Raw genomic sequence first — 23,433 nt, forward strand, 5'->3', positions numbered from 1 at the left:
TGCCTAGACGCCGTCGCTCGAAAGACGCTAGTGTGGGGTGGCTCTTATCTTAAGGCCAGTTTGCTTAAACCATCTGCAATCATTAGTTGCGTAGGGTGTATTCCTTACGCATATAATGGTCGTATTTGTCTACGTGACAGCGTGATTAATGACAGTGTCTGTCTCTTTCTATCTCGTGGTGTTAAAAAGTGAGACTTATGTTATCACTTGGCTAAATAACAGGTTCTTACTTTTGAAAAAGACCGGATATGAAAAACAACAATATTATATTTCAATAAATACTTTATCCATCTTGCAAGTTAAATTACCTATTCGCAATATTAAAGTAGGGTCCAAAATAATTTTCAATTGGTATTAAATGCCCTATCCCAAATAACTTATCGGATATTCAGTGACTCGGCAACGCTTACTTCGCAGCCTTTGAAGTAAGTTCCGTTCCGAGGATAAAGACAAACGGTCGAAGTATGGAAATAGTCATCAAAGGACCGAGTGAAGCGACAAACTGGAGATTATGAAAGGACTTAGCTGAGGTTTCAAGAACGTTTTTTCAAAGGAATAAGATTATGGCGAAAGTTTGGTTTACTTTTCTAAGTCAGGTACCCACTATTTATGTAGCGACTATATTTTTTTGTGTTTTATACGTTCAACGCTTTTACTTAAACAAGCTAAACACATTCGTTTATTTTCACTTTTTATTATTGAGAATGGGAAAAACTCGAAAAATTTTCAAAATTCCCATTGCCAATACAAGTAGGTAGGTTAATAATTTTCTCTGATGACATGACATCATGCTATCAAGTTTAAAAAAATAACCTAATCAACTTTTTCATCTAATCAATGCCGTTGCCATTATGATGATGATATGACGTAGCTTATACGCTGCATTGTTACAATTTTAATTAATCAATTTATGTAGGAATTAAGTTACAGTTACAATCTGCTTGGGACGAGTCGATTACGACGTGATGCCAGGTTTGCACTTAATTCAATTTAAGTCTAATTTAAATCTTAAATCACATGATCACGTGCAATCCATTAGTTTTTCATCTACTTAATAGGTACCAACACATGGTCACTAAATACAAACGAGAATTAATGTACCTACAGGTATTTTTACCAAAGAATAATAAAAACAAGACAGTCTTGAATTACGACACTAATCTAGCTCAACCTGAATAACAATGAGCCATCGTGTAAGAAACGGAGCTTTTGTTCCTAAGTATTCTCGTATAAGCAGATATAGAAGTTACTTCGCAATATTTATGTTGGGAAGTGAGGTCCCCGTGACTTGGTTTATTGTTGTGATAAAACTTCTGTACGTCTGTCGTTATTTTCCCGACACCCTTACCACGAGAAATGGCTGGGAATAAACTCTGATTTTAATCTGAATTACTTTCTACTTTTACCCGATCGTGGCAAAGTTTAATAGGTACATGTATGTATCTATTATGCGCACATGTCATTGTTAATGTTTTTAATGTTCTAGCTATGTTTATTTGTAAGTACTTAATGATTTAAAAAGTCTGTCTACGTAAGTAGTAAGTACACGTAAAGAATATTATATTCTGCTATTGCAAACAAACCCAATAATGTTGCGATTTCTTTTTTTTTTTAATTTTTTTTAATAAAGGCGGCATCAACATTTTTCGTAAACATCCGTTAGGTACACATAACAGTGTTGAAGTTGAAATACCTGCAAAGTTACGATATGTAAACGTTTATAAATAGAATTCACGGTCATAAAGTTTTACCGACGGCCCGTGGTAGGGGTGGAAGTTATAACCCCGAGGGGGTTCTTCGCTTTACGACCACTTATCATTGCGAGTCGGATGATTCCCCTTTATTGACTTTCAAGCATCAAGTGTTAGGAATCGAGAAACGACATAATTATGAGCTTTTTCACTAGATATGTGAAAACAGTTTCCTTACTTTGAAATTCTTTGAGAGACAGGCGTTTCCCATATTACATATATTATGATAGCAGCGATTTTTTTGTCTAGAAAAACGTCATGTAGGTATTGATAGTTGAGATGTATCGAGAGTGTCATCATTGCTAACAGCAAAAAGTTGTGGTCTTTTGAATATGCGAAGATATAACGAATGAATTCAATTTAGGGCATTTAAAAACTATTTATATTTCTACTTTGTTAATTATCCGTAAATAATACCTACTATAATTCCTATATTCAGAAATTGTACTTATGCCAAGAGTATTAAGGGCTTAACTACTGAGAGGCTATACAAGTTATAAATTGTTCGATAAATTAATAATTGGAAAACTGACTTGCTTGCTAAGGTTTGTTACACGTGTATTATGTAGATATTTGTTTGAATAAATTATGCCAATTAAATTATGGTAGCAATATTTTGAAAAGTGGCGGAAAACGCGCATATTATTTGAATTGTTTGCAATGGAAAACTTGCTTTCACTTCGGTATTGTTTGTTGTTTTTGTTTGAACCAATAGTTAAACAAAAGAGTAGAATGGAATGTGACATTTGCGGTGAACAAATGTAAAGGCGGGATTCCACCAGTGTGTGGTACTGTGTGGCACAAGAATATTGAGTACAAAAATGCTTGTGGCGCACACTTGTGGAATCCCACCTTAAAGGCCTGTGCACATCGGGTGCGTGTGCGTAGACGCGCACGTGCACGTGCGCATTGTAATATACAGTTCCTTATGAGAGACGACACACCGCTTGCGTGACGTGTGCGTGCGCGTCGCGTTGTGATTAAAGATAAGAGTACTGAAGAAGCTAAAGTACAAAGTCCCCACTAGGGGCTGTTACGAGTAATACTTCTGCCGCTACTACGAAAGCCTATATAGAGTACACTTTATTCAATCCGTCATTCATTTTATTAAGGAGTTTGACAGTGACACCGCCCGCGGTCAGCGTCAATACTGCAGCATATCCTTGCAATAGTACTTTTGTAGTCATCATCCAAATGTCACCTTCAAAGATCATCGTTTTGCTTTCAATGCATGTATTTAAATGCTGTCCTACTTACAAGCTCATTACTAGTTCCCAGCCAGGAGGAAGTTTGCAAACTGTCAGCGCCAACGAAATTAGTTTCTACTCAGTCACCAATTTTGCTCAAACTACAACATACTTCAGAAACTATGCTAAATAGTTTACAAGGCTCTTTGCATTGCAACTCAAGTCGTAAACGATGAAAGCCTTAGTAGAGTACCTATTATAGACATGACTTTGATCTAATCGTTGCTAAGGCTAAAAGTAAGTATAATTTACACTAAATAGTAAATGTACCTACCTAAAGGTAAACACATTACACAAACATGACATGCAGATCAGTAGCCGTACCACGAGTTGACACTTCACGTTTACTTTAGCGACAGCGTAATCTCGATCGCAGTCCATCTCGCTCGCACTGATGTATTGGCATACCCTAACGTAAATGTCAATCGCTAACTCGTGGTAGCCGTGTAGAAAATAATAACAATTTGAAGCATACATGTCGATGTCGTTCTAAGAGGACACGCCATACCGAACCAGAGCGGTTACAGAATAAATATAAACTGGCTATATTATTTATTATACGAGTATCTTACTACACTTTTTAACTTTTAATTTTAATGTTAATCATTGAAAATCATTAATTCGGTTTCAATTTATAACGTGAGAAGAAAAATGTTGTGTTCCACTCGGCAGCAAAGAGGGTTTGCATTTCGCTTCGTGACCCTCGTCACGCTCAAAATTATTTCTCCTGTTCAGGTCTCAATACAGCACAAAAAATAAAAAATAAACCTTGCTCCTTTGCATATTAATTATTCATAATTATCTACTTACCTCTGAAAAGTAATGATTTCCGGATATTCGCTTAGATGGGAGTACTTCTTCATCGAAGAGGTGACATCTGTAACAGAGAGCAATAGCTTGTTTACAGCTACAGCTACCCCACACTAGCGTCTATTGAGCGTCGGCGCCTAGTCAGCGGTATGGAAAATGGTGTCGCTGCGCAGTTGCGCCAATGTTCCGTCGAGCAGCAGGTAGGCGTGGCTCATTCCGCGATTTCGTCGCGTCGCTACAAGTACATGCGGCCCACACCAATTTTGGTGTGTACCCATAGAAGTTGCCGCGCACCGCTACGGAACGTACGTATTACGCTCGTTCACGTTTGCGCCACCTAGCGGTTATATCTATCGTAATAGATGCGTTTTGTTAGAGAGTGGACCTTCTGTATCTAGTACTATTATTTATTCTGTGGCAGCAGCCATAGAGTTGACTAGACGCGGACGCTCGGGAGAGTTTGATCAAAGTGGAAGAAGGATTTTTAAATAAATAAATGTTGTTCTCGATTACTGGCAATCCCGCTAATAGTTTTCTGTAAGTAGTTCGTAGTTATTGTTTTCCTCTCGGCCTAAAGAAAGGACACTTAGCACGAGGAACTACGTACATTAACCCACCTGTTCATATCTCTATCGCACACGCGTAATTAAAATGCTGTCCTGCCTATGATGTCGGCTAGGGTTTGCTCCCGGGAAATACCGGTACCGAAAGTACCGGGAATTCCCGGGATTTAGAGCCAAGCAAAGAACCGGGATTTCAAAATCAAAATCCCGGTTCTTTCGGGATTTTCGGGACTAGCATTTCCGGTACAATATTTGACTGTTTTCTGTTACTTATATGATGTTTTTAAATAAATATATTTTATCAATATAAGGCTGATGCTAAGACTTTTACGGCTGACCACATATTAAAATCAAAACAAAAATAGTCAATGGGCTTGACAATGCCGACAGTATAAAATTGCGTAATTTGAAACTTTAAGGGCATAAGTGTTTCTAACATAAATAATTTTATATGACTAATTAGTTATTTGTATATTTAATACGAGCAAAAAAATAGAGAGAATTTTGTAATTAATAAAATACTCATTTTATTCGAATACGGTATAGTATAAGAAAGTCTCATATATGATAAGGATATTATAAAATAAATTAAAATATTACCCCGGCATATACATGTTCAACTCCTGCATGTACATGTTCAACTAACATATTATGGATTTTTTGTGGTCCGAAATAAATGATTTTTATTTTATTTATTTTATTTTATATGGGTCCTTGGTAAATTCTTAATTCTGGATGAAATTTTTTTTTGAGTTTTCGTATTGATAGTTCTATTATTATAATTATATACGTAGGTAATATAAATATATCCCTGCCAAAGCTCATTTTGAACGCATGCTAAAATGAGCATTATTTTTTTTTATCCTTTTTCACGAAACTGCTTACGGCCTTACATATTTAAAATAAATGATGATACTACTGAGCCACAATTCTGTTTTTGGCCGATGTGTTTCAACAAAGATAGTAAAAATGTAATTTATAAATAAACCAAATTATATTGTTTAGTAGTATGTACGCAGAGGCAGTCCATATCACAGGTCATTTCTTGACAATTAATTGTTTACCATATATGAATTGCTTAATACGCTTCAACATATTTGATGGCAATACAATACAGGTAATGTAGGCAATGATTGTATGGCTTAAAGACACAAATTATCGTAAAAAAGAAGTGTGTGTACCGACACTATGGTACTTTTTATATTATATCAATGTTTAGAGAAAGATTCATGGTCATTTTACGCTTTTTTTACTAAAATATTGAGGCAAAACTTTTTTTGAAGGCAGTCCCAAAAGTACCGAAAATACCGGGAAATCCCGGTTCCAGTTTTGCCTGGTATCGAAAATCCCGGTTCTTTTAAACAGTACCGGTTCTGCAATCCCTAATGTCGGAAATCAATGACACTGAGCGAGTGGAACATCAATACATATAATATTGCGCGTGCGATAGAGATAGGAGGAACAGGCGGGTCAGTGTACGAAATTCCTCGTGCTAAGCGGTATTTCTTTAGTGTGGGTAAATTATTTTATAATCAGCAATAAAAAATAAATAATATAAGTAATAATCAGCAATAAAAAATTAATAATATAAGTAGTAAAGCACCAAGTGGTAGGACTCTTAAACAAGATATCTTCAACAGATACGGACTCAGAGCATCGTTATTTTCACGCTGTATTCACATGGCTGCAGGATTGCTCAACGACTGTGTTTTCGATAATACTCGCTTTTGAAATGGCGTATACACCTACCCCATTTCTTTAATACTGGATATTTTGGCGAGGAGAATATGTAAGTAACACTGATATATTATATTCACCTTGCATATATTGCAATACCACCTTTAAGTTAATATGATTAAACAATCGAAATAAGCAAACATAGAGACATAGTTATGGTTAATATATATCAAAATATGTTAAAACATTTTCCATAATATTAATATCCAGAGAGGAAAATCAGGACTACTACATTTGTATGGAAAAGCAGCCACTGTGTAGAAGTAGGTATCCTCTTAAATGGAATTTGCCTTTGTAAAAACATGTAACAATTCAATATAAAAACAACAAATTAAACAGTGTCCGAGCAGGTTTGCTTTCAAAAAATCCTTAAGTGAGCACTTTGCTGGCAGTACTGGAAAATCTTAGTGTTTCTGCTTTGTAAGTTCATCTGAATTCATATGTATGTGTATGTATATGTATGTATATGTATGTATGTATATATATATGTTTATGTCTGTGTATTTCTTATGATTGTATTATGTTCGTACAGGTACGTAATTGTTTCATCTATACCACATATTTTTTGCACCGCCTACAACTTATCTGCTTTGCCTAAAGGTTGACTGGTAGAGAATGCCTTATGGCATTAAGTTCGCCTTTTGTACAGTGTGTTCTCTTATGTGCAATAAAGATTAAATAAATAAATAAATTTTGTGTCAGCCTGTTCTCAATTGTGTCCAATGAAAACAAAAATATTAAACATAATAACCACAAGTTTACAAAACAAAATTGAAAATGTCATAATTATATTCAAAGTAAGTGTTATACCTACTTAATGTAACAAAATGTGCCGTAAAACTTTCGTAGGCTTAAATATACGCCCCATCCCGAAGTGAATAAGTTTATAAACTCAACTTACGGAATCAAACATGATAATAAAAGTTAGCCTCTTTGCAATGGCGGCCCTACGTTATACGAGTATATTCAACTCAAGTGGCTTAAGTCGCGAGAGCGCGTCGATTTTAAAACTTGGGACCTCCAAGAAGCAGTATAATATTATCAACTTACTATACATATTAGGTTACCAGGCACGGTTTACACTATGGAGAAATTATTAACTTTACATGCAACGAAATATTAACAAAAAATAATTTTAAAGTGTAAATTTTAGAAATTCAAAATTATAAGTAAATATTGGTTCGGTGCATGTTAGGTATATAGGTATCAGACTTTTAGCAATACCAATAAATAGAAAGTACTGAATACAATAAATCACATTGTTTGCAACAATCGAAGAAGTTCAATAATATTCAAGCCTTTTATACATTAACAGGTGGTACGAGTATTGTTGTTTCTTGTTTCCCAATTAATTTACTTTATTATGTCAATATTATTTTTATATCCGGCTGGGCTCTTGGTATGTCTTATATTTCTGATTAAATTGGTGACTGAAATATAAAATCTGAAAGCTAATATTATAAAGCCTACCTGCTATCGCTCTAGTTACCCAAGTAAACAGTTTCCACATCACTAGCATCCATGACATGTGACGTTCTTGCCAAGTTGGTAATTGGCCAAGTTTTAATGACGTCACCAAGTTGGCTAAATCGGTTAAACTCACCTCATTATGGTTCGAGTGCGGCCCTGTGTTTTATGGCGTATTACGCTTAGTGGCGGTTTTTATATGACTTCGCCCTAGTGCTTGAGTTTAGATTACTCGTTTCAGGAAACTTTCAGGGTTTTCACTTTTAAGATGTTTTATTAGTGAATCGTGATACCGCTGATTTTACGGAATGAGGTAATAAATAGGAATATTAGACGAACTTTGTCACTCCATCAGCCTTAGCCGAAAAGTTCGCCTTAGGTATATTAGCTCTACTATATAATTATTGTGAAATTTATGATAATATAGGGATATTACTTAAACGTCATGGCGTTTATGTTTGTGAAAGATACTTAATCATGGATAATATTAGCATGATTAATCAAATCCCTAGACTTCTATAAAATCATCGCGCAACTTCTTTACCGATAGGTACCAGATAAGTGGTAGATCGACTGCAACTGCATTTCATGCATTGCGGTGTACACAAACCTACCCATTATTTTACATATATCAGCAGTAACCTAAAAGAGAATACCAGAACACCGTAAATTTCAAAGAAACATCGTCTGAGAAGATTAAAAAAGCTATCTAGGCTACATCTGTCCCGCGGCCATTCAGCGAGAATTCAATGGCAGGCGAACTTGTGTGCATGTCTTGGCAGCAGTTTAAGAAACACTGAGCATGCGGCTAGGAATGTGGGACACATTTTAGGATAGAATGTATAACAAGTTCTTTTTTTTTCCAGGTTACTAAAGATATTTTATTTTATTAGTAAATAAGTAAACAAGTTCTTTGATTTTTAAAGTGTTATCTTGAATATTAACAAAGATGTTGTAAATTACAGCCCGATGTCTTAAGTGGAAAGGAGACGAAGTCACGTGACCGCTTCTTTATACAAATTTGGTCCCCATTTTCCTCTCTGAATATAATAGAAAATGCAGTGAAAAACGAACCTCTTGCGTAGAAGTTTGTATGCAAAGGTGCTAAACGAATAGGTAGTATTGCTGACTGTACATTAACCACAGCTATGCCACTTCGTTTGGTTTTTTAGAGTTTTTTATTATTATAATGGAAAATGGGGACTTCGTTTGTATGGAGAAGCGGTTCGGCAAGCACTATTTGCACCAAAACGCAAAAACTATTTTTTTACATTTAATTTTTTCGTACAACAAGACGCATAAACTGTAAAAAATGCTATTTCATCCAGATATATTTTGACGTTCATACGTTGGAAGAGTGCCAGTTCTTTTCGCCCCAGAGACCGTAACGAGGCTAAACAACCCCATTAAGGATATTTACCCCCACTTTGTATATTACGAGCTCATAATAGAATCAACAAGTTAGAGGTCAAAACTTAGATACAGCCTCTATAGCATCACAAAAACACATTAAACATTGACATTGAAGACTATTCTTTTATTAATGATGAATCTTCGTAAATAATAATCAAACTTCTTAGCAAAGTGAATAATGACTCGGTAAACCTTAGGGTCCTACGTCATATAAGTGCTATTACATAGTTTCAATATAGAACCTTTAACGATCGAACATTTAACAACATTTTTGGGTCTCAAGAGGGTTTTTACTTATATGTTACAGAAAATGTATGCAATCTGTCATTGTATACAATTCCTAGAAAACGTGCCTAGGTATATAATTCCTAAAATCACCCGGAAATGTGTGAAGTAAATTATATTAAACAATTTTCCTAGAAAATCTATACATTCCCTAGCCAGCGATAGGAAATGTATTAAATTTAAGATTTCTGGCAACAATTCTTTTTCGTGGAGGTCGCAGTTCTAACCTAACATAACCCACTGTTCTGGACACAATTCGTATCCGTGGGGGGTCGTAGTTATAACCTAACCTAACCTATTTTTCTGGCAAGAATTTGTTTTCTTGGGGGTCGCAATTCTAATATAACCTAATCTAAATGGCCTCGTAATTGCATACAATTGGAGCATTGGTAGGTACCAATGCTCCAATTGTTGTTGTTGGGTAATAACTGTAGAAATCTATCACATGTCATGTTTTAACCAATACAGAAAAATGTTTTACCGACAAAAATAATTTTACTATAGTAGGAAAAAAAAACTGTGTGATGTTTTAATAATAAATCTTTATTAAAATGAAATAAAACATTTCGAACTAACCATCGTTTTTATAAATGGATGATATAAATGTTGTGTTGTAGGTTTTACATTTTGTTTCGTAACTACCTAGATCAGCCATACTCTAAGTGTGTTCCGCGGAACCCTAGGGTTCCGCGACACCCCTGCCCGGTTCCGCAAGAATTTAGAACACTATGCTTTAGTCGCCTCGAAAAATTTTACTATGCCGCTACCATATTGTAGGGTTCCATCAAGTATTTCGCTTTCCAAAAGGGTTCCGTCAAAATAAAAGATTGAGAACCGCTGACCTAGATAATGAAAACACATTAAACTATTTATTACCTGTAAGTACCTACCGAAACTGATATGGGACATAAATTAATTAATATGAAACATAATTATGAATTTCCTCGGTGTCTATCTGCCTGCCTTTTTGTATATACTACGGACATAACAAGCAAAATCGAGTATCTTCGCAGCACTTGCGTCCTTTTATTTCTAAGAAATGACTTTTTTCGAAAACTCAATAACGGCTTATCTAATTGATCATGTCCAAAATAGTAATGATCAAGAAAGTCTTGAATGAGAACATTTAACGACATTCAACAGCACAGGGTTGCTAGTCAAATTTAGTTCTCACTGAGAAGTTTCGTAAAAATGCTTTTAACTAGTGAAAACGCGCTTACACCAAATAGTTTCGGAAAACTAGTTTTAATTAGGGAAAACGTGTTTTCACTATTAACAGGTTTTTGCGGTATAATATTGTGGTAACACTGGTTAAATTGCAGCTTTCTAGTGTTAACGACCACGGAGCTAAACGGTTTAGCCGTTTAGCTCCGTGGTGGAAACCTTTATAGTTTCACCGTTACGGTGAAAGGTCCTACTAAGGTTTCCAAACGACTACGGAAACCTAAAAAACAGATTTATCTTATGAGAAATATCAAAGAACGTATAAAGACGATGTTGCTTGTTTCTAAACAAAATGTAATTTTTTCTTCAACTCACCAGTAAACAAAACAAACGAAAACAGAATCCAGAAGCGTACATCCATTTTGTTCAAATTACACTCGCGCCCGAACTCTCATAATATCGAATGTCACATAATGTTGAGAAAGTTTAAGTTTCACGTCAAGAGAGTTCCCGCGTTTTTGATGCGAACGCGCGCGCGTTCCCCCTGGCGGTTGGGAGCGAACTGAGGGCACTGAAACCTCTGAAGCTTTCCCACGAGCTTGTTTTTTTAATGTTTGAAAATGGAATTCTGCTTGATGGCGTGATTTAATTTGGTGGTAACCGCCTTTGCCGCTAATGGTAATTGCTTGTTTCGGTTAGGAGATTATTTATTATGACTTCGTTTAACACATTCATTGCCATTTTGCTCGAAAACAAACGGACCTGGCTTAGCAATTTACGAGTTTTATTTTCATTTGGAAATGTTATGTGTTCATGTACGTTGATACTTAATAACTAAGTAAATTACACTTAAGAGCAATGAAAACTTAAAATATAATATTCATATATAAATTGACCCGTTGTTTGGGCTTTGGAGTGTAGGTAGGTACATATATATCGGTAGGTACCTACGCTACACATCGTTTTGTTTTGAAGATTAAATATTATAGCCATAAGTATATTTTTGACTGGTTCTGCGCTTGAAAATATTATAAATGCGAAAGCAACTCTGTCTTTCTGTCCATCTGTCTGTTACCTCTTAACGTTTAAACTGCTTAAGCGAATTTAGATGAAATTTGGTATTGAGATAGTTTGAGGCCTTGAGAAGGACATAGGATAGTTTGTATCATTGATCACAAAAGCAGTCATTCAACGCAGACGAAGTCGCGGGCAGAAGCTAGTCATACTGCGCGCTTGGAGAATATCGGTTATTGAAATCCATTGATGCAGTTTTTTATCCAAAATTGGAGGACATGTACTTACACTGTCAGTCGGTCCACTGATTTAATTAATTCAACACTAATCACTAAACAAAGCGTCATGGAGGAATTTCATTAATATTAGCCAACCACGCATATCAACCGTCAGTGACATCGGAAAATCAGCTTGAACTTGGATTAGAATTTGGTGAACTATTGAATGAATGAGCTATCGAATGTTACAGTTATCTATCATGGGTGGTGAGGCAGAATAGAAAAATCCAAATTGAAATTGAATTTGGATTTTATTCTAACAAGCAAGTTAGCACAAGCGCTGCAGTGAGTTTATTTTTTAAAACTAGGATTTATGCGAAGGTAAAACGTAGATTACAGCACTCAAGTGAAGAGATCACGTTACGGCTCAAGATGCCATGTTTCGACGGCGCCGTCTCAACTCTAGTAGCGCTTTGATGATTAAAAAAAAAACTTTAGCTGATGTGAAATTGAAAAATGCTTGGACCTGTTTTTACGCTCATGCTGACTGAATGCGCCGTAGCCGTTAGCCGTCAGTTTAAGAAGTACACTCGTAAACTGAAATGTAGCAACAATAGCAGCATGATATGTTACAAATCGCTAAAATATCTTCTAAAGGGTATTTTAAAAAGGTAAGTAATACTCTAGCAATCACTTCGATTCATAATAGTTTCAAAATAGGAAGACAAAATAAAATAAGAAAACGTGATTTTTCCTAAAAGAAAAATAAATGGTGCCAATCACAAACACTTTTCTCGGTATTATATTGAAAATAGGACTACATTTCTAAGAATTTTCTTAATAAAAGAGATGACTTGGTGGAAGGGCGTGTATATTGCCAGTGACATAGTTTACATAAATACCTAACTATAGAGAGTTATCTAGAGTATCTGGTTTTAAGCTCTTCCTAGAGTTATATTTACATCAATAGGCTACATGACTAATTTTTTTTTATGGTATCAATCGATCGGGTTTGTTTTTAGGATCAAATGTCTATATGGGACCCATTGCATTAAAGTAACACAAAAGTCAGAAATTGTAATCAAAGTCCGACAGTCGCACTTCACTCGCGAAACGCCCTATACAAAACGGCCAGAGGCCGTGACGTCATCGCCCATCTTGTAGTATGGACAAAACAAGAAAATTGCGTTTTTGTCGCTGAAATATTGCGTTTATGTATATAGTTGCTATACAATATTTTTTTGGATGAAATGTAAGGAATCGAATGGTACCCTTACTATTATCGTTTTTGGAAGTTAAAAAAAAACTTAAATTTTGAAACTTTCGGGTCCTGTAATTTTGTAATTTTTCAATATTTTTTTAATATCCACATTATTGTGATAAATTGCTCGTTTGCTATCTATTTTACTAGATTTTGTTATAAAATTCAACATGTGTCATCATCCCTATTCTCACACACTCTACACAAATTCTGCAGGAAATTAATATAAAATGTAATTACATCGCTTTCGGTACTCCCGCAGCATTACGTAGCTCAATTCAAGTTGATATAAAACCAGCGCGCGATATGGCGACTAACATTATAGTCTGTGCGGAAAGAGAAGAGTCGTGGAATGTATGGGGCCCAATACATTCCACGACTTTTCTCTCTCCGCACAACCTTTAACATCTCATACCTGGGTCCTTGCTCCCACGGGCCGTTTCTCTTTGTCTGTTATCTTTCCATAATGTTTTGGTAGGTACTTAAGATGTCAGAGGGGCTACCGCGAAAACCGAAATTCGTAAATTGCGGGGGTCATTCTCTTTTACTCCAATGAAGGCGTAATTATAGAGACAGAGACAGATGCCCGCAATTTGCGAACGTCGATTTTCGCGGTCATAGCCCAGAGACTATAAAAGCAATATGGAACTTTGCCTCTGCTACAGCGTAACGTTGTAGAGAGTAGGGTGGCCAGTTTAGCGAGACGCCACGCGTTAGCTAATTCTCGTGTGTTGCAGCAGCTGGGACACCATTACTGTACATCATCTTTGTAATCGCATAGGCGTGGGATTATATTTTATCGATACATTTGTAAGATAAAAATATCGACAAAACGATAACATGCTTAATTACATATCACACAAGTTTTAAATGCTATTTTACAAGCTATTTTTTATTGTATTTCAAAAATTATTGGTCTGGGTACATACACATAATACAGTCGTAGATCTGGTAAAACTTTCATTTTCTAGCAAAAACACCTTATTTGATCCGAATACGATTATTTTATAAGCTGTTATTTAATTTTCACTTGTTCTTTTATCTGTTCGTATGTCGGGGAGGGGAGGGTATATCTTGAAAGTTGAATTTGTACCTGGTGTTTATTTTGACGACAAGTGTAATTGCCTACCTAAGTTATGTTAACAGATATAAAGACATACAATTATTAAAAATAAATATTGGTATTATACCGCTGTTTAATAATTAGCGCTTGTTTACCTAACAATATAGAAAATATTTTTGTGTATAACAATCCTGTTTTCTATCGTGCAAAAGGATTTTTCATATATTTTGGTATGTATTAAAATTATAAGTTACAAAGTATCGATAAAAATGCGTGACATCACTATCAAAAGGCTCGCTGTCTAAAAGCTATTAGCAGCTGCGACGGGAGCACCTGCGACTGTCATTTCCCCGCCAAAGTACCGCGGAGTAATGACAGACCTGCCATGTGATTCAGCTTTACTTTGACAGCCAATAAGTGTACCTACATGCGTGTACACTCTCACTCAATGAATTTGCATAATCATAGATACGGGTATTTTAACGAGACTTATAGCCTGATTCGAACTTTAAGATCAGATACGTCATGGATCGGATGTGACGTTCAAAAGTGACGTTTCTTCGAACAAAGACGACGACGAAGTTCTTTTGACGACAGTTTCATAAAATTTCAACCTGATGTTGGCCATATATTTTAAAACCATTTGTCTTTTATCTATTACGTCGATACTTTGCAATTATAAAAATAACTGGAAACTACCGAGACGTTTACGATTTTATTTCAAAACAAAATACAATTTTTTCAATCATTTCCTCGATTCAGAATAAAACGACGTTGTACAAACTTAGTACAAACTATATAAAAGCTATACGGAATTGAAAATTGTTTTTAATTCATTTCTTTTACCCACGAGCGTCCTGGGAAATGTTATTTTAGTCTCTACGTGCAGGGATGCTATTCCACTCTATATTTTAGCGCTCGCGACATCACAACCTTGTACCTAATATTTTTTATATATTGATATTGAGCACACCGAGTTTTTTCGAGGCTAATGTAGCATGTAGCCTCACCCTCTATTTGGCCGCGAAACTAGACCTCACTCGAGATGTCGGCGCCAAAGATTCCGATACTGGCTGTGGCAGTTAGGGAGTGCTCTCAAAACAAGGTGACACGACAACTGTGTCTTTCATCGACAACATCCGGTTCGACTTCGAAGGACCAAAAAGATGTACGGGATGCTTCTCGTACAGTCTTGAGATGATAGTTGATAATGATAACACTGCAGTTTCCACCGAAATAACGATTTATTGATAATATGATAAAATGACACAATTAGCGGCTTAATGAATACACTCCGCGGCGGTCGGGCATGTACTGTCTTAAAATAGGTAATAAGCAGGGGTCGGACAAAAAGTGCGGATGACGTAAAAATGACGTAATCTTGCACACAGGATGATGTTTGAGTTTGTATTTAAACTTCCGTGTGACATGTAGTAACAAAGTAGTATTAATGAAGTAACAAAATAATCGTAAATAAATCCATGGAATTAATAATACAGGTGGTAGGGTGATGTAGTGAATAAAATAAATTTCACGAAACTTGTTACCATAAGGTATAATTATTTGAAATTAGTTAGAACACTTAGAACAAGTCTGTGGGATCCTCAGATAAATAGGTTTAATAGTCAAAAGTGGGAACAGTAGGTAAGATTAGTAAAAATAAAAAAAGATAATTTGATGTTATTATACTTTTATAGCTAAATTTTAGCTAAATATAATCGTGAAGATACAATAGCTAAACAATAACGAAGTCAATTTATTGTTCATCTGATTGACAATGTGTCAGTCAAAAACGTACTTACTCATTTCAAGTGGCGATATCGTTTAATAAAGAGGTTGATAAATGATAAGTGATAATTGTTTATGAAAATCAAAAATACTATTTGAAATCATCCTATAAGTGGTTTGACGTCATCCGCACTTTTTGTCCGACCCCTGGTAATAAGTATATGCTATGTGACGGAAAATGCTGACGGGCGAAATGTTAACCTTTGTCCGGAAAGTACAGTAGGGTATGTTTTGTATGTATTGACATCCTTTCCTGAAATTTCTCATGTCTACTTCAAATTGATGTCATAAGTAAATTGGAAGATTTTTCGGTCACATTGCCATTTTTTGCAAATTTTTATTTAATCGCAATTCCATAAGTGGTCAATAAAATAAGTTGAATTCGGCTCCGATTCTATATCTCACTGAGTCGTAATATACATTTTTATGTATGCGCACTCGTGGAACTGAGCTTAGGGCCATTCAGAAACTTATTTTTATGGGTATTACGACATAACTTATAACTACTTCAAGTGTAATATGCTTTTAGATCGTCGGTTTACTTATACCTTTCCTGCCAAATTGTAGGCTTAGAGTATTTTAAGTGTTGATTACTTACTCATATTTTTGACTAATTTTTATACTCTAGTAGGTACTTATCCTACTTTAAAAATGAAAAGACTGAAACTTAGCAAGCTTCGAAAATTTTAGTCCATTTTCTCTACCTGAAACTTATTTTCCTAGATAGAATGTTGTTAATTGACAATTGTTGTTTACTACCCAACAAGGACTATGTCTAACCTACTAAATAATGGAGCCCGTATATTTAAACTAGCAATGTTCATGTTGTTAGGTTTCGCTTAGTCAATTAAAACTCTGGAGGCACTTAGTCCTCCCCTCCCTTTTACTTATCCCACAAACCTCCCTCTGAGGCTAATGCGGAGACTGGGTATTTGTGATTATTGGGTAGGATTATTCTACCTTAAGTACCATAGTTTTCTTACGTAGGTAGTGTAGGTACTCTAACGTATTATAATTCTAAAAAGATTTAAAAAAAACTAGCTAAGGCTAAGTATTCAATGAAGCCAAATTTGTTTCTTGTTCTTTAATCCCTTTTTTCTCGCTCTATACTGCTGTGATCATCTTTACATTAAAGAAAAGCAACCGTCATAACCAAAATTACTTTAACGAAAGACCTATACAAACCTTAATTATCTGTTTTTGCCTGCACTTATTGTCTCCATTAAACAAAAACATTAGACAAATTATGCAACTCGTACTACAGAGAGTACAACGTACAATGGAGCTAACGAGCCAAATTAATCTGTAGGGACGAATTTGAAACTATAGGACGGGATGTACGAGCCCCGATGGATATATTTTCGTCTAGTAAGAGAGGGGTTCTCGATTTGTACAAAAATAATGTTATAGGTATGTAGGTCAATGATCAACGCTGTTTAAAGTGTTTAAGACGAATAATAATTTAGTTTATTTTCGTTTGGGAATATTCAACAATAACAAAATCTTAAGTAAAAGAAATAGCAATTTTACGACGAGAAAAAAAAAACGATTTTCTTTTTCACACTATTTCGGGTAGGAATTGAACAGAAATAGCTATTACTAGGGAAAGCTCCATGTGTCTGCCAATTATTAGGTAGGTACTGACAATTACCCTTCGAGCCCATGAATGCAAAAGTACAATTTTCGACTTAAAATACGTGAGTGACTTTAATAGTTTATATATAATTATAGTGAGGTTAATATACTTAACAAAATCGGTTTTATTTACTTGTAATTTTTGAATTATTTACTTAATGATTTGGGATAATTTTTCAGCCTACAGGGGTAATAAATATTCTTACAAATATGATTTTTGTTTTCCACTAGACGAACTACACTGCATTATATTCCCACCAGAAGGGCTAAGATGGCAGGCTCTTTATCATTTGTCACCAAGCCTGTCACGTTCTAACAAGTAAGTATATAAGTGCGAAAGTGACGCATGACATGACAGGTGTAAAAACGCGACCAATGCATCTTATTCAATGTTTGTACAACAATCATCAAAAATTAAGATTCCAAGGAGCTGATACGAGTATATTTCTCTTTGTGTAAAAAAAATCCTTATGCGCAACAATAAACCTACTTGATACTACAACAACCCTTAGATATTTCCATTCATAAATCTGAGTTTGCGACCTCGGCAGATCTCGGTATCTCCGTTCCTTGAATTCCTTAGACTGAAAAGGTCTTAGACGTACTGGAATTTCTATGTAATAACGGCACTTTTACTTTGTTGAAGGAGTATTGTTCATATTTTATTCATTCAGACCCCTACGTATGACAGTAAATTTATAATAACTTTTGCAATTAGATTCAGCTGTGCGATTTACATTTTACGAACTTAGGTGTGTAGTACTTGTTGAATTCTTCGTGAAAAGTTCTGCGACATGTATTGTGTCAGCTCAGAGGGACAATACTATAGAGAGGACAAGGGGGTAGGCAGGAGATGACCAAACGAGATGGTCTTATGGAACATACAGTAGGATTAGCAGAGAAAGCACTATTCTATATGTTTGTCCTTTTCATTTCTGCCTACGCTATTACGCTACAAAAGTCCTCAGTGCCACGCCAAAACGATACACGAATTTTTATTCCCCACCAAATCTTGGTGGGTAACTATGGACCTGACCAAATTAGGTTATTTTTGGTATCTTGTCAGGAATGTTAAAACGTGTTTTTATTTTCGTTACATTGCGTATGTTTTATCCCTCGCGGGCGCACGCTTATGGCAACTCTATCTATTTGAATGAAAATCGAAGGCGCAACATACCGATTATACGACAGTATCAACAAGAGCTGTCACTGTCACTTAATCTTTACCCTGCGCCATGCACTCTCGGTGCTCAACTAGGACCCACAGGAACGGGTCGTTCTCAGATGTCATTGCGGGAAATTGCTACAACGCTGCAAGACATCCATCTTAAGTGAAGCTACACATGTAAATAAATATAATATAATAGAAATCATATAGCAAACTAACATGGGTAAATTTTTTTGTAGAATAAAACGTTCATATTAATACAAAATTACGATTATAATTCGAATGTAGACGTAGCATAGAGCATCTAGCCTTTGAGTAGGTAGGTATGGATTAAAATTTCTTCTGCACATTGAAGAGCATACTGGGCTTGAACCCCCCGCTACTATGGGGGTTCATGGACCTGGTCGCACCAAGATTCAGGCTCATGGCGGAGGTAGGAGTCTGGTGCAGATTAAACTTGGCGCCGACATTCTGTTCCGTGTGCTTGAACATCGGCGTGTGCGCCACCGAGGCGCTGGCACCGACCGTGTTCCTGTCAGGGAAAACGAACTGATTTATATATCTTTTACTTAACTATTATTTATTTCTAGTGGACCATTATATACATATTAAGTAGACCGTCTGTGAAGCGGGTTGAAAAAGATCCGTTTCGGCCCGTTGAGATTCACTTTCAAAGTTTTTTTGTTTTACGATAAATTATGTAAACTCGGTGCATTTCGATTTTTCGTATGATTTCCATTGTAATAAATATGTAGCTCGCAATTCCATAAATAATGATTCTTTTACCACAATTGTTCAATAAAATTACCTTATATTCTTAGTTCTATTAAGTTTTAAGTTAATTCTATTAGTTCTATTAGTTCTACTAAGAATAAAAAAAAGAGAGGCAGGGAAAGGCCGCGACGTGCGTTTTTGGACCAAGCCAAAGAGAAGATCAACGTAGTGACGTATCAGGAGCTCAAAACAGTGGCAGAGAGAAGAACAGAATGGCGATTACTCCACCGACAAGAGCGAGGCTCTTAAAATTGTGATGATGATGACGCGTTCAGTACCAGTAGTAGTGCAGCTGCATGTGGTCAGAAATGGAATATTACCCATAAAGTAGGTGACACACTGACTGACTCGGGTTAGGCCCCATTTCATCCATTCGTTAACAATCTACTATTTCTAGCTCGACCTACCTTAACTTGTACACTACATAAAATAGTCAATTCTTTGGATTAGGTGGCTTAGTTGTCGATTACTGACATAAATTTGCTCGGGTAGTTTTAAGGCCATTAATTGCCACGAATGGACGCCAACTTTGTAATCTATATCACAGAATAAATAATAGTACTAAGTACAGAAGACTCACTCTCTAACAAAACGCGTCTGTTACGATCAGCACAGATATGGCCGCTAGGTGGCGACAGCGCCACGCGCGGCTTATGGCTTTCCCCAAAATTGGGGCCGAACGGATGTACTTTTAGCTACCTGTAGCAAAGCGACGAAATAGCGGAGTGAGACACACCTGTCTTTATATGTATACAATACATACTTGTACATATAGTCGACGCCTCCGCCGTGGGTGGCGAAGCTGGGCTGGTTGTGGGGCATGGTCTTCGTCGCGAATGCGTGGACGTCCATTTTGTGGTTGTCAGTATGGATGACGTTCATCTGGGCGGCTGCGGACACCTGGTCGGCTTTGGCAGAATGCACCGCGCCGAGTTGACCTCCGAAACCCGACCTATAAGTATCAAGAATTATATTTTCTTCTGTTTTTTAGACATGTTAACTTAATGTTTTATTTTGAAAAATCAGAATCATATCTCGGTAATTAAGTGTGAAATAATAACCTCAAGCAAATGCATTCAATCTGAAAAAATCAAGTTTCTATTATTGTAAAACAAGGGACTATACACAGCCGTTTGAGCCTGCGATGTATTTTATTTTATTAACCGACTTCCAAATCTAAAAGGAGGAGGTTATCAATTCGGTTGTATGTTTTTTTTTATTTTTTTTATTTATTTTTTTATTTTTTTTATGTTTGTTACTCCATATCTCCGTCATTACTGGACCGATTTTGAAAATTATTTTTTTGATTGTATGTATATTCATACAGATTGGTCCCGTTTTTGTCAAAACCCAGTTCTGATGATGGGATCCATGAGGAATCGAGGGAACTCCTCAAATCTTAAAGGCATACATATAGTGATTTTTGTGTTTTTATCAACAAATCAAGCATATACATTCAGAAACGTGACATTTGATGAAGTGGAACTGCTGATGATGATCAGAACAGAACTCTTCAACGACGCATAGTTCACGTTTGGCGATTTGTCCTCTTCGTTATGTTTGTTAAGCAAGTTAAGTTTTTAAGCCACATTTTTGTCAAGCTCGAGTTCTGATGATGGGATCCATGAGGAATCGAGGGAACTCCTCAAATCTTAAAGGTGTGCGTATAGAGATTTTTGTATTTTCATCAGAAAATCAAGCATTTTTATTAAAAACTGTCGCATTTGATGAAGTGGAACTGCTGATGATGATCAGAACAGAACTCTTCAACGACCCATAGTTCACGTTTGGCGATTTGTCCTCTTCGTTATGTTTGTTAAGCAAGTTTAGTTTTTAAGCCACATTTCTGTCAAGCTCGAGTTCTGATGATGAGATCCATAAGGAATCGAGGGAACTCCTCAAATCTTAAAGGCATACATATAGTGATTGTTGTGTTTTAATCAACAAATCAAGCATATACATTTAAAAAGTAACATTTGAGGAAGTGTAACTGCTGATGATGACCAGAACGAAACTCTTTAACGACGCATAGCTCGCGTTTGGCGATTTTTTCTTTTCGTTATGTTTGTTAAGCAAGTTAGGTTTTTAAGCCATATTTATGTCAAGCTCAAGTTCTGAACATGGGATCCATGAGAAATCGAGGGAACTCCTCAAATCTTAAAGGCACACGTATAGAATTTTCTGTATTTTCATCATAAAATAAAGCATTAACATTAAAAACTGTCGCATTTGATGAACTGGAACTGCTGATGATGATCAGAACAGAACTCTTCAACGACGCATAGTACATGTTTGGTGATTTCAAATTTCGACTTTGACTTGGACTGGGACCCGGTCTCGGATCCAGATCCGGACTCGTACCCGGATCCTGTTCGGACCCGGACCCGGACCTGGACTCGGATTCGGACTCGGACCTGGACTAGACCCAGACTCCGACCCGGACTCGGACACAGACCCGGACCTTGACCTGGAAAACCACCATGATACCTAAACTAAATAAACCACTATGATTACCTACCATAAAATGTAGGTATAAAGTATGATGAGGCCAAACCCCTCCCGCTCAAACCCCCGTACACCGCACCGCATGCGCCGTTAAGTGGGTTAGGTTAGGTTTGAACTGCTATCCTCACAGAACCGAACAAAAGTGGGTTAGGTTAGGTTAGAACCGCGAACCTTACAGAAACGAAATGCTTCCTTTTCTACATAGCGCACCATCTACAATAATCTTTCACCGGGCCGCATAGAAGTCGGTTTTTTTTTCTTAAAAATTATTTCATTCAGATGCAAAATAGGTATATGGTTACCGATATAAAATTTCTAATTGTCATATACAGTAGAAACATCAACAAACATAACTAAAACATTTTTAATAAAAAAATAAAAAACTCACTTTTCCATAGCCACGTTCCCTCCAACACTCTTGTAAGCGCCGCCGTCCGTCAAGGAGTTGACAAACGCGGTACCCTTCAGACAATTACCAGGGTCGCCGTGGGTCACACTAAGTTCGTAGTTCTTGCTCGATAGGGAGAGCCCTATCGTGGTTTTCGGACATACTACCCTCAACCGACATTGCTATATAACGATTCGAATCTCAAAAACTGCTTTACCGACAAATGAACAACTGACGATCAATTTACGTACCTAAATCGAATTAATTATTATGTATTGTTTTAAAACACGGTAGTTGTTCTTTGTAGTCTGACTGGAAACGAGTGGATAAAGGCTTGGACTACGCAGCTTTAAATACCCTTCCCGTTTTGGTCGGGAGTTCCCCTAGATCGATTGCAATTACTGCTTGCAGTTGAAAAGCGTAGGCAGTTATACTTTGTCAAAGGACTGTCTTATTTAAAATATAGACAGAGAGAATCATAATATTTATGTCTTACACTAGTCTTACTAGCACCCAAAAGAAAATGAAACTATACTCAGTTTTTTTTTTGTTCTTATTTACTGGCAAATTGGTTTGATCAACTAAAGATAGACTACTAGTATATGATACTATTACAGTACCGTAAAACGGGGTGAGTAGGTTTCGCGGTGAGAGGTGGGTTATGAATGGGGAGAGAAGGTTTGAGAGGGGGGTGAGAAGGGATTTTAAGGCAGTAGCTACAAAAATAATGTATTCCAATGTATAATGGAGCTATAGCGTATTACTTACATAATAAAAAAAATCGATCCAACAATCTTTCAAAATCACCTTTATATGAAAACCCCTCTCACCCCAAATACGAGGCACTACGGGGTGAGGTGGGTTTTCCTCTTTATCGTCAAAGTTATGAAATGGAACTACCCAAAATAATATAAAAACTAAAATACAAACGTCCGGAACACTTATTATATAACCATTCAGTTTTCATATTTAAAAATTAAATGTTATCGAGGTTTGAATTTCAGTTTTGACCCTACTCACCCCATTTTACGGTACTAGACTATATGACACGTGCTTCTATTTAAGTATATTGTCACAATATACTTAAATAGAAGCACGTGTCATATAGCCAAGCGTGTCAAGCTAGTGCTTGCACTGTCTCAAAATAGTTACATCTTCATGTCCAAATCTGGTATAAAACCT

The 23,433-nt window shown here is 36.2% G+C and overlaps 2 protein-coding genes across 2 annotated transcripts in view; both read right to left on the reverse strand.

Moving 5' to 3' along the window:
* The window catches only part of LOC134659845 (cell adhesion molecule Dscam2-like), a 65,995-nt gene extending 54,822 nt beyond the window's left edge, over nt 1-11,173 (reverse strand). Inside the window, exons 1-2 of the mRNA XM_063515556.1 lie at nt 10,813-11,173; nt 3,809-3,875 (exon numbers count right to left, since the gene is read on the reverse strand). Coding sequence (XP_063371626.1) covers nt 3,809-3,875; nt 10,813-10,858 — 113 coding nt within the window. The 5' untranslated portion in view covers nt 10,859-11,173. The remainder of the gene's footprint in view (nt 1-3,808; nt 3,876-10,812) is intronic.
* Nucleotides 11,174-18,910: 7,737 nt separating this feature from the next.
* LOC134662196 (defense protein 3-like) lies at nt 18,911-22,489 on the reverse strand. Its single transcript, XM_063518463.1, has 3 exons — nt 22,252-22,489; nt 20,122-20,310; nt 18,911-19,116 (listed from the first exon to the last, which is right to left on the reverse strand). Exons 1-3 carry the CDS (start codon nt 22,257-22,259, stop codon nt 18,915-18,917), a joined length of 399 nt encoding a protein of 132 aa, XP_063374533.1. The 5' UTR covers nt 22,260-22,489; the 3' UTR covers nt 18,911-18,914.
* Nucleotides 22,490-23,433: the final 944 nt, after the last annotated feature.

The sequence above is a fragment of the Cydia amplana genome, chromosome 2 (assembly GCF_948474715.1).
Source record: "Cydia amplana chromosome 2, ilCydAmpl1.1, whole genome shotgun sequence".
NCBI lineage: Eukaryota > Metazoa > Arthropoda > Insecta > Lepidoptera > Tortricidae > Cydia > Cydia amplana.

Coding starts and splice junctions, on each gene's coding strand:
- LOC134662196 (XM_063518463.1), bottom strand. Junction 19,117..20,121: donor GGCGTCGACTATATGTACAA/GTATGTATTGTA, acceptor TTTCCCTGACAG/GAACACGGTCGGTGCCAGCG.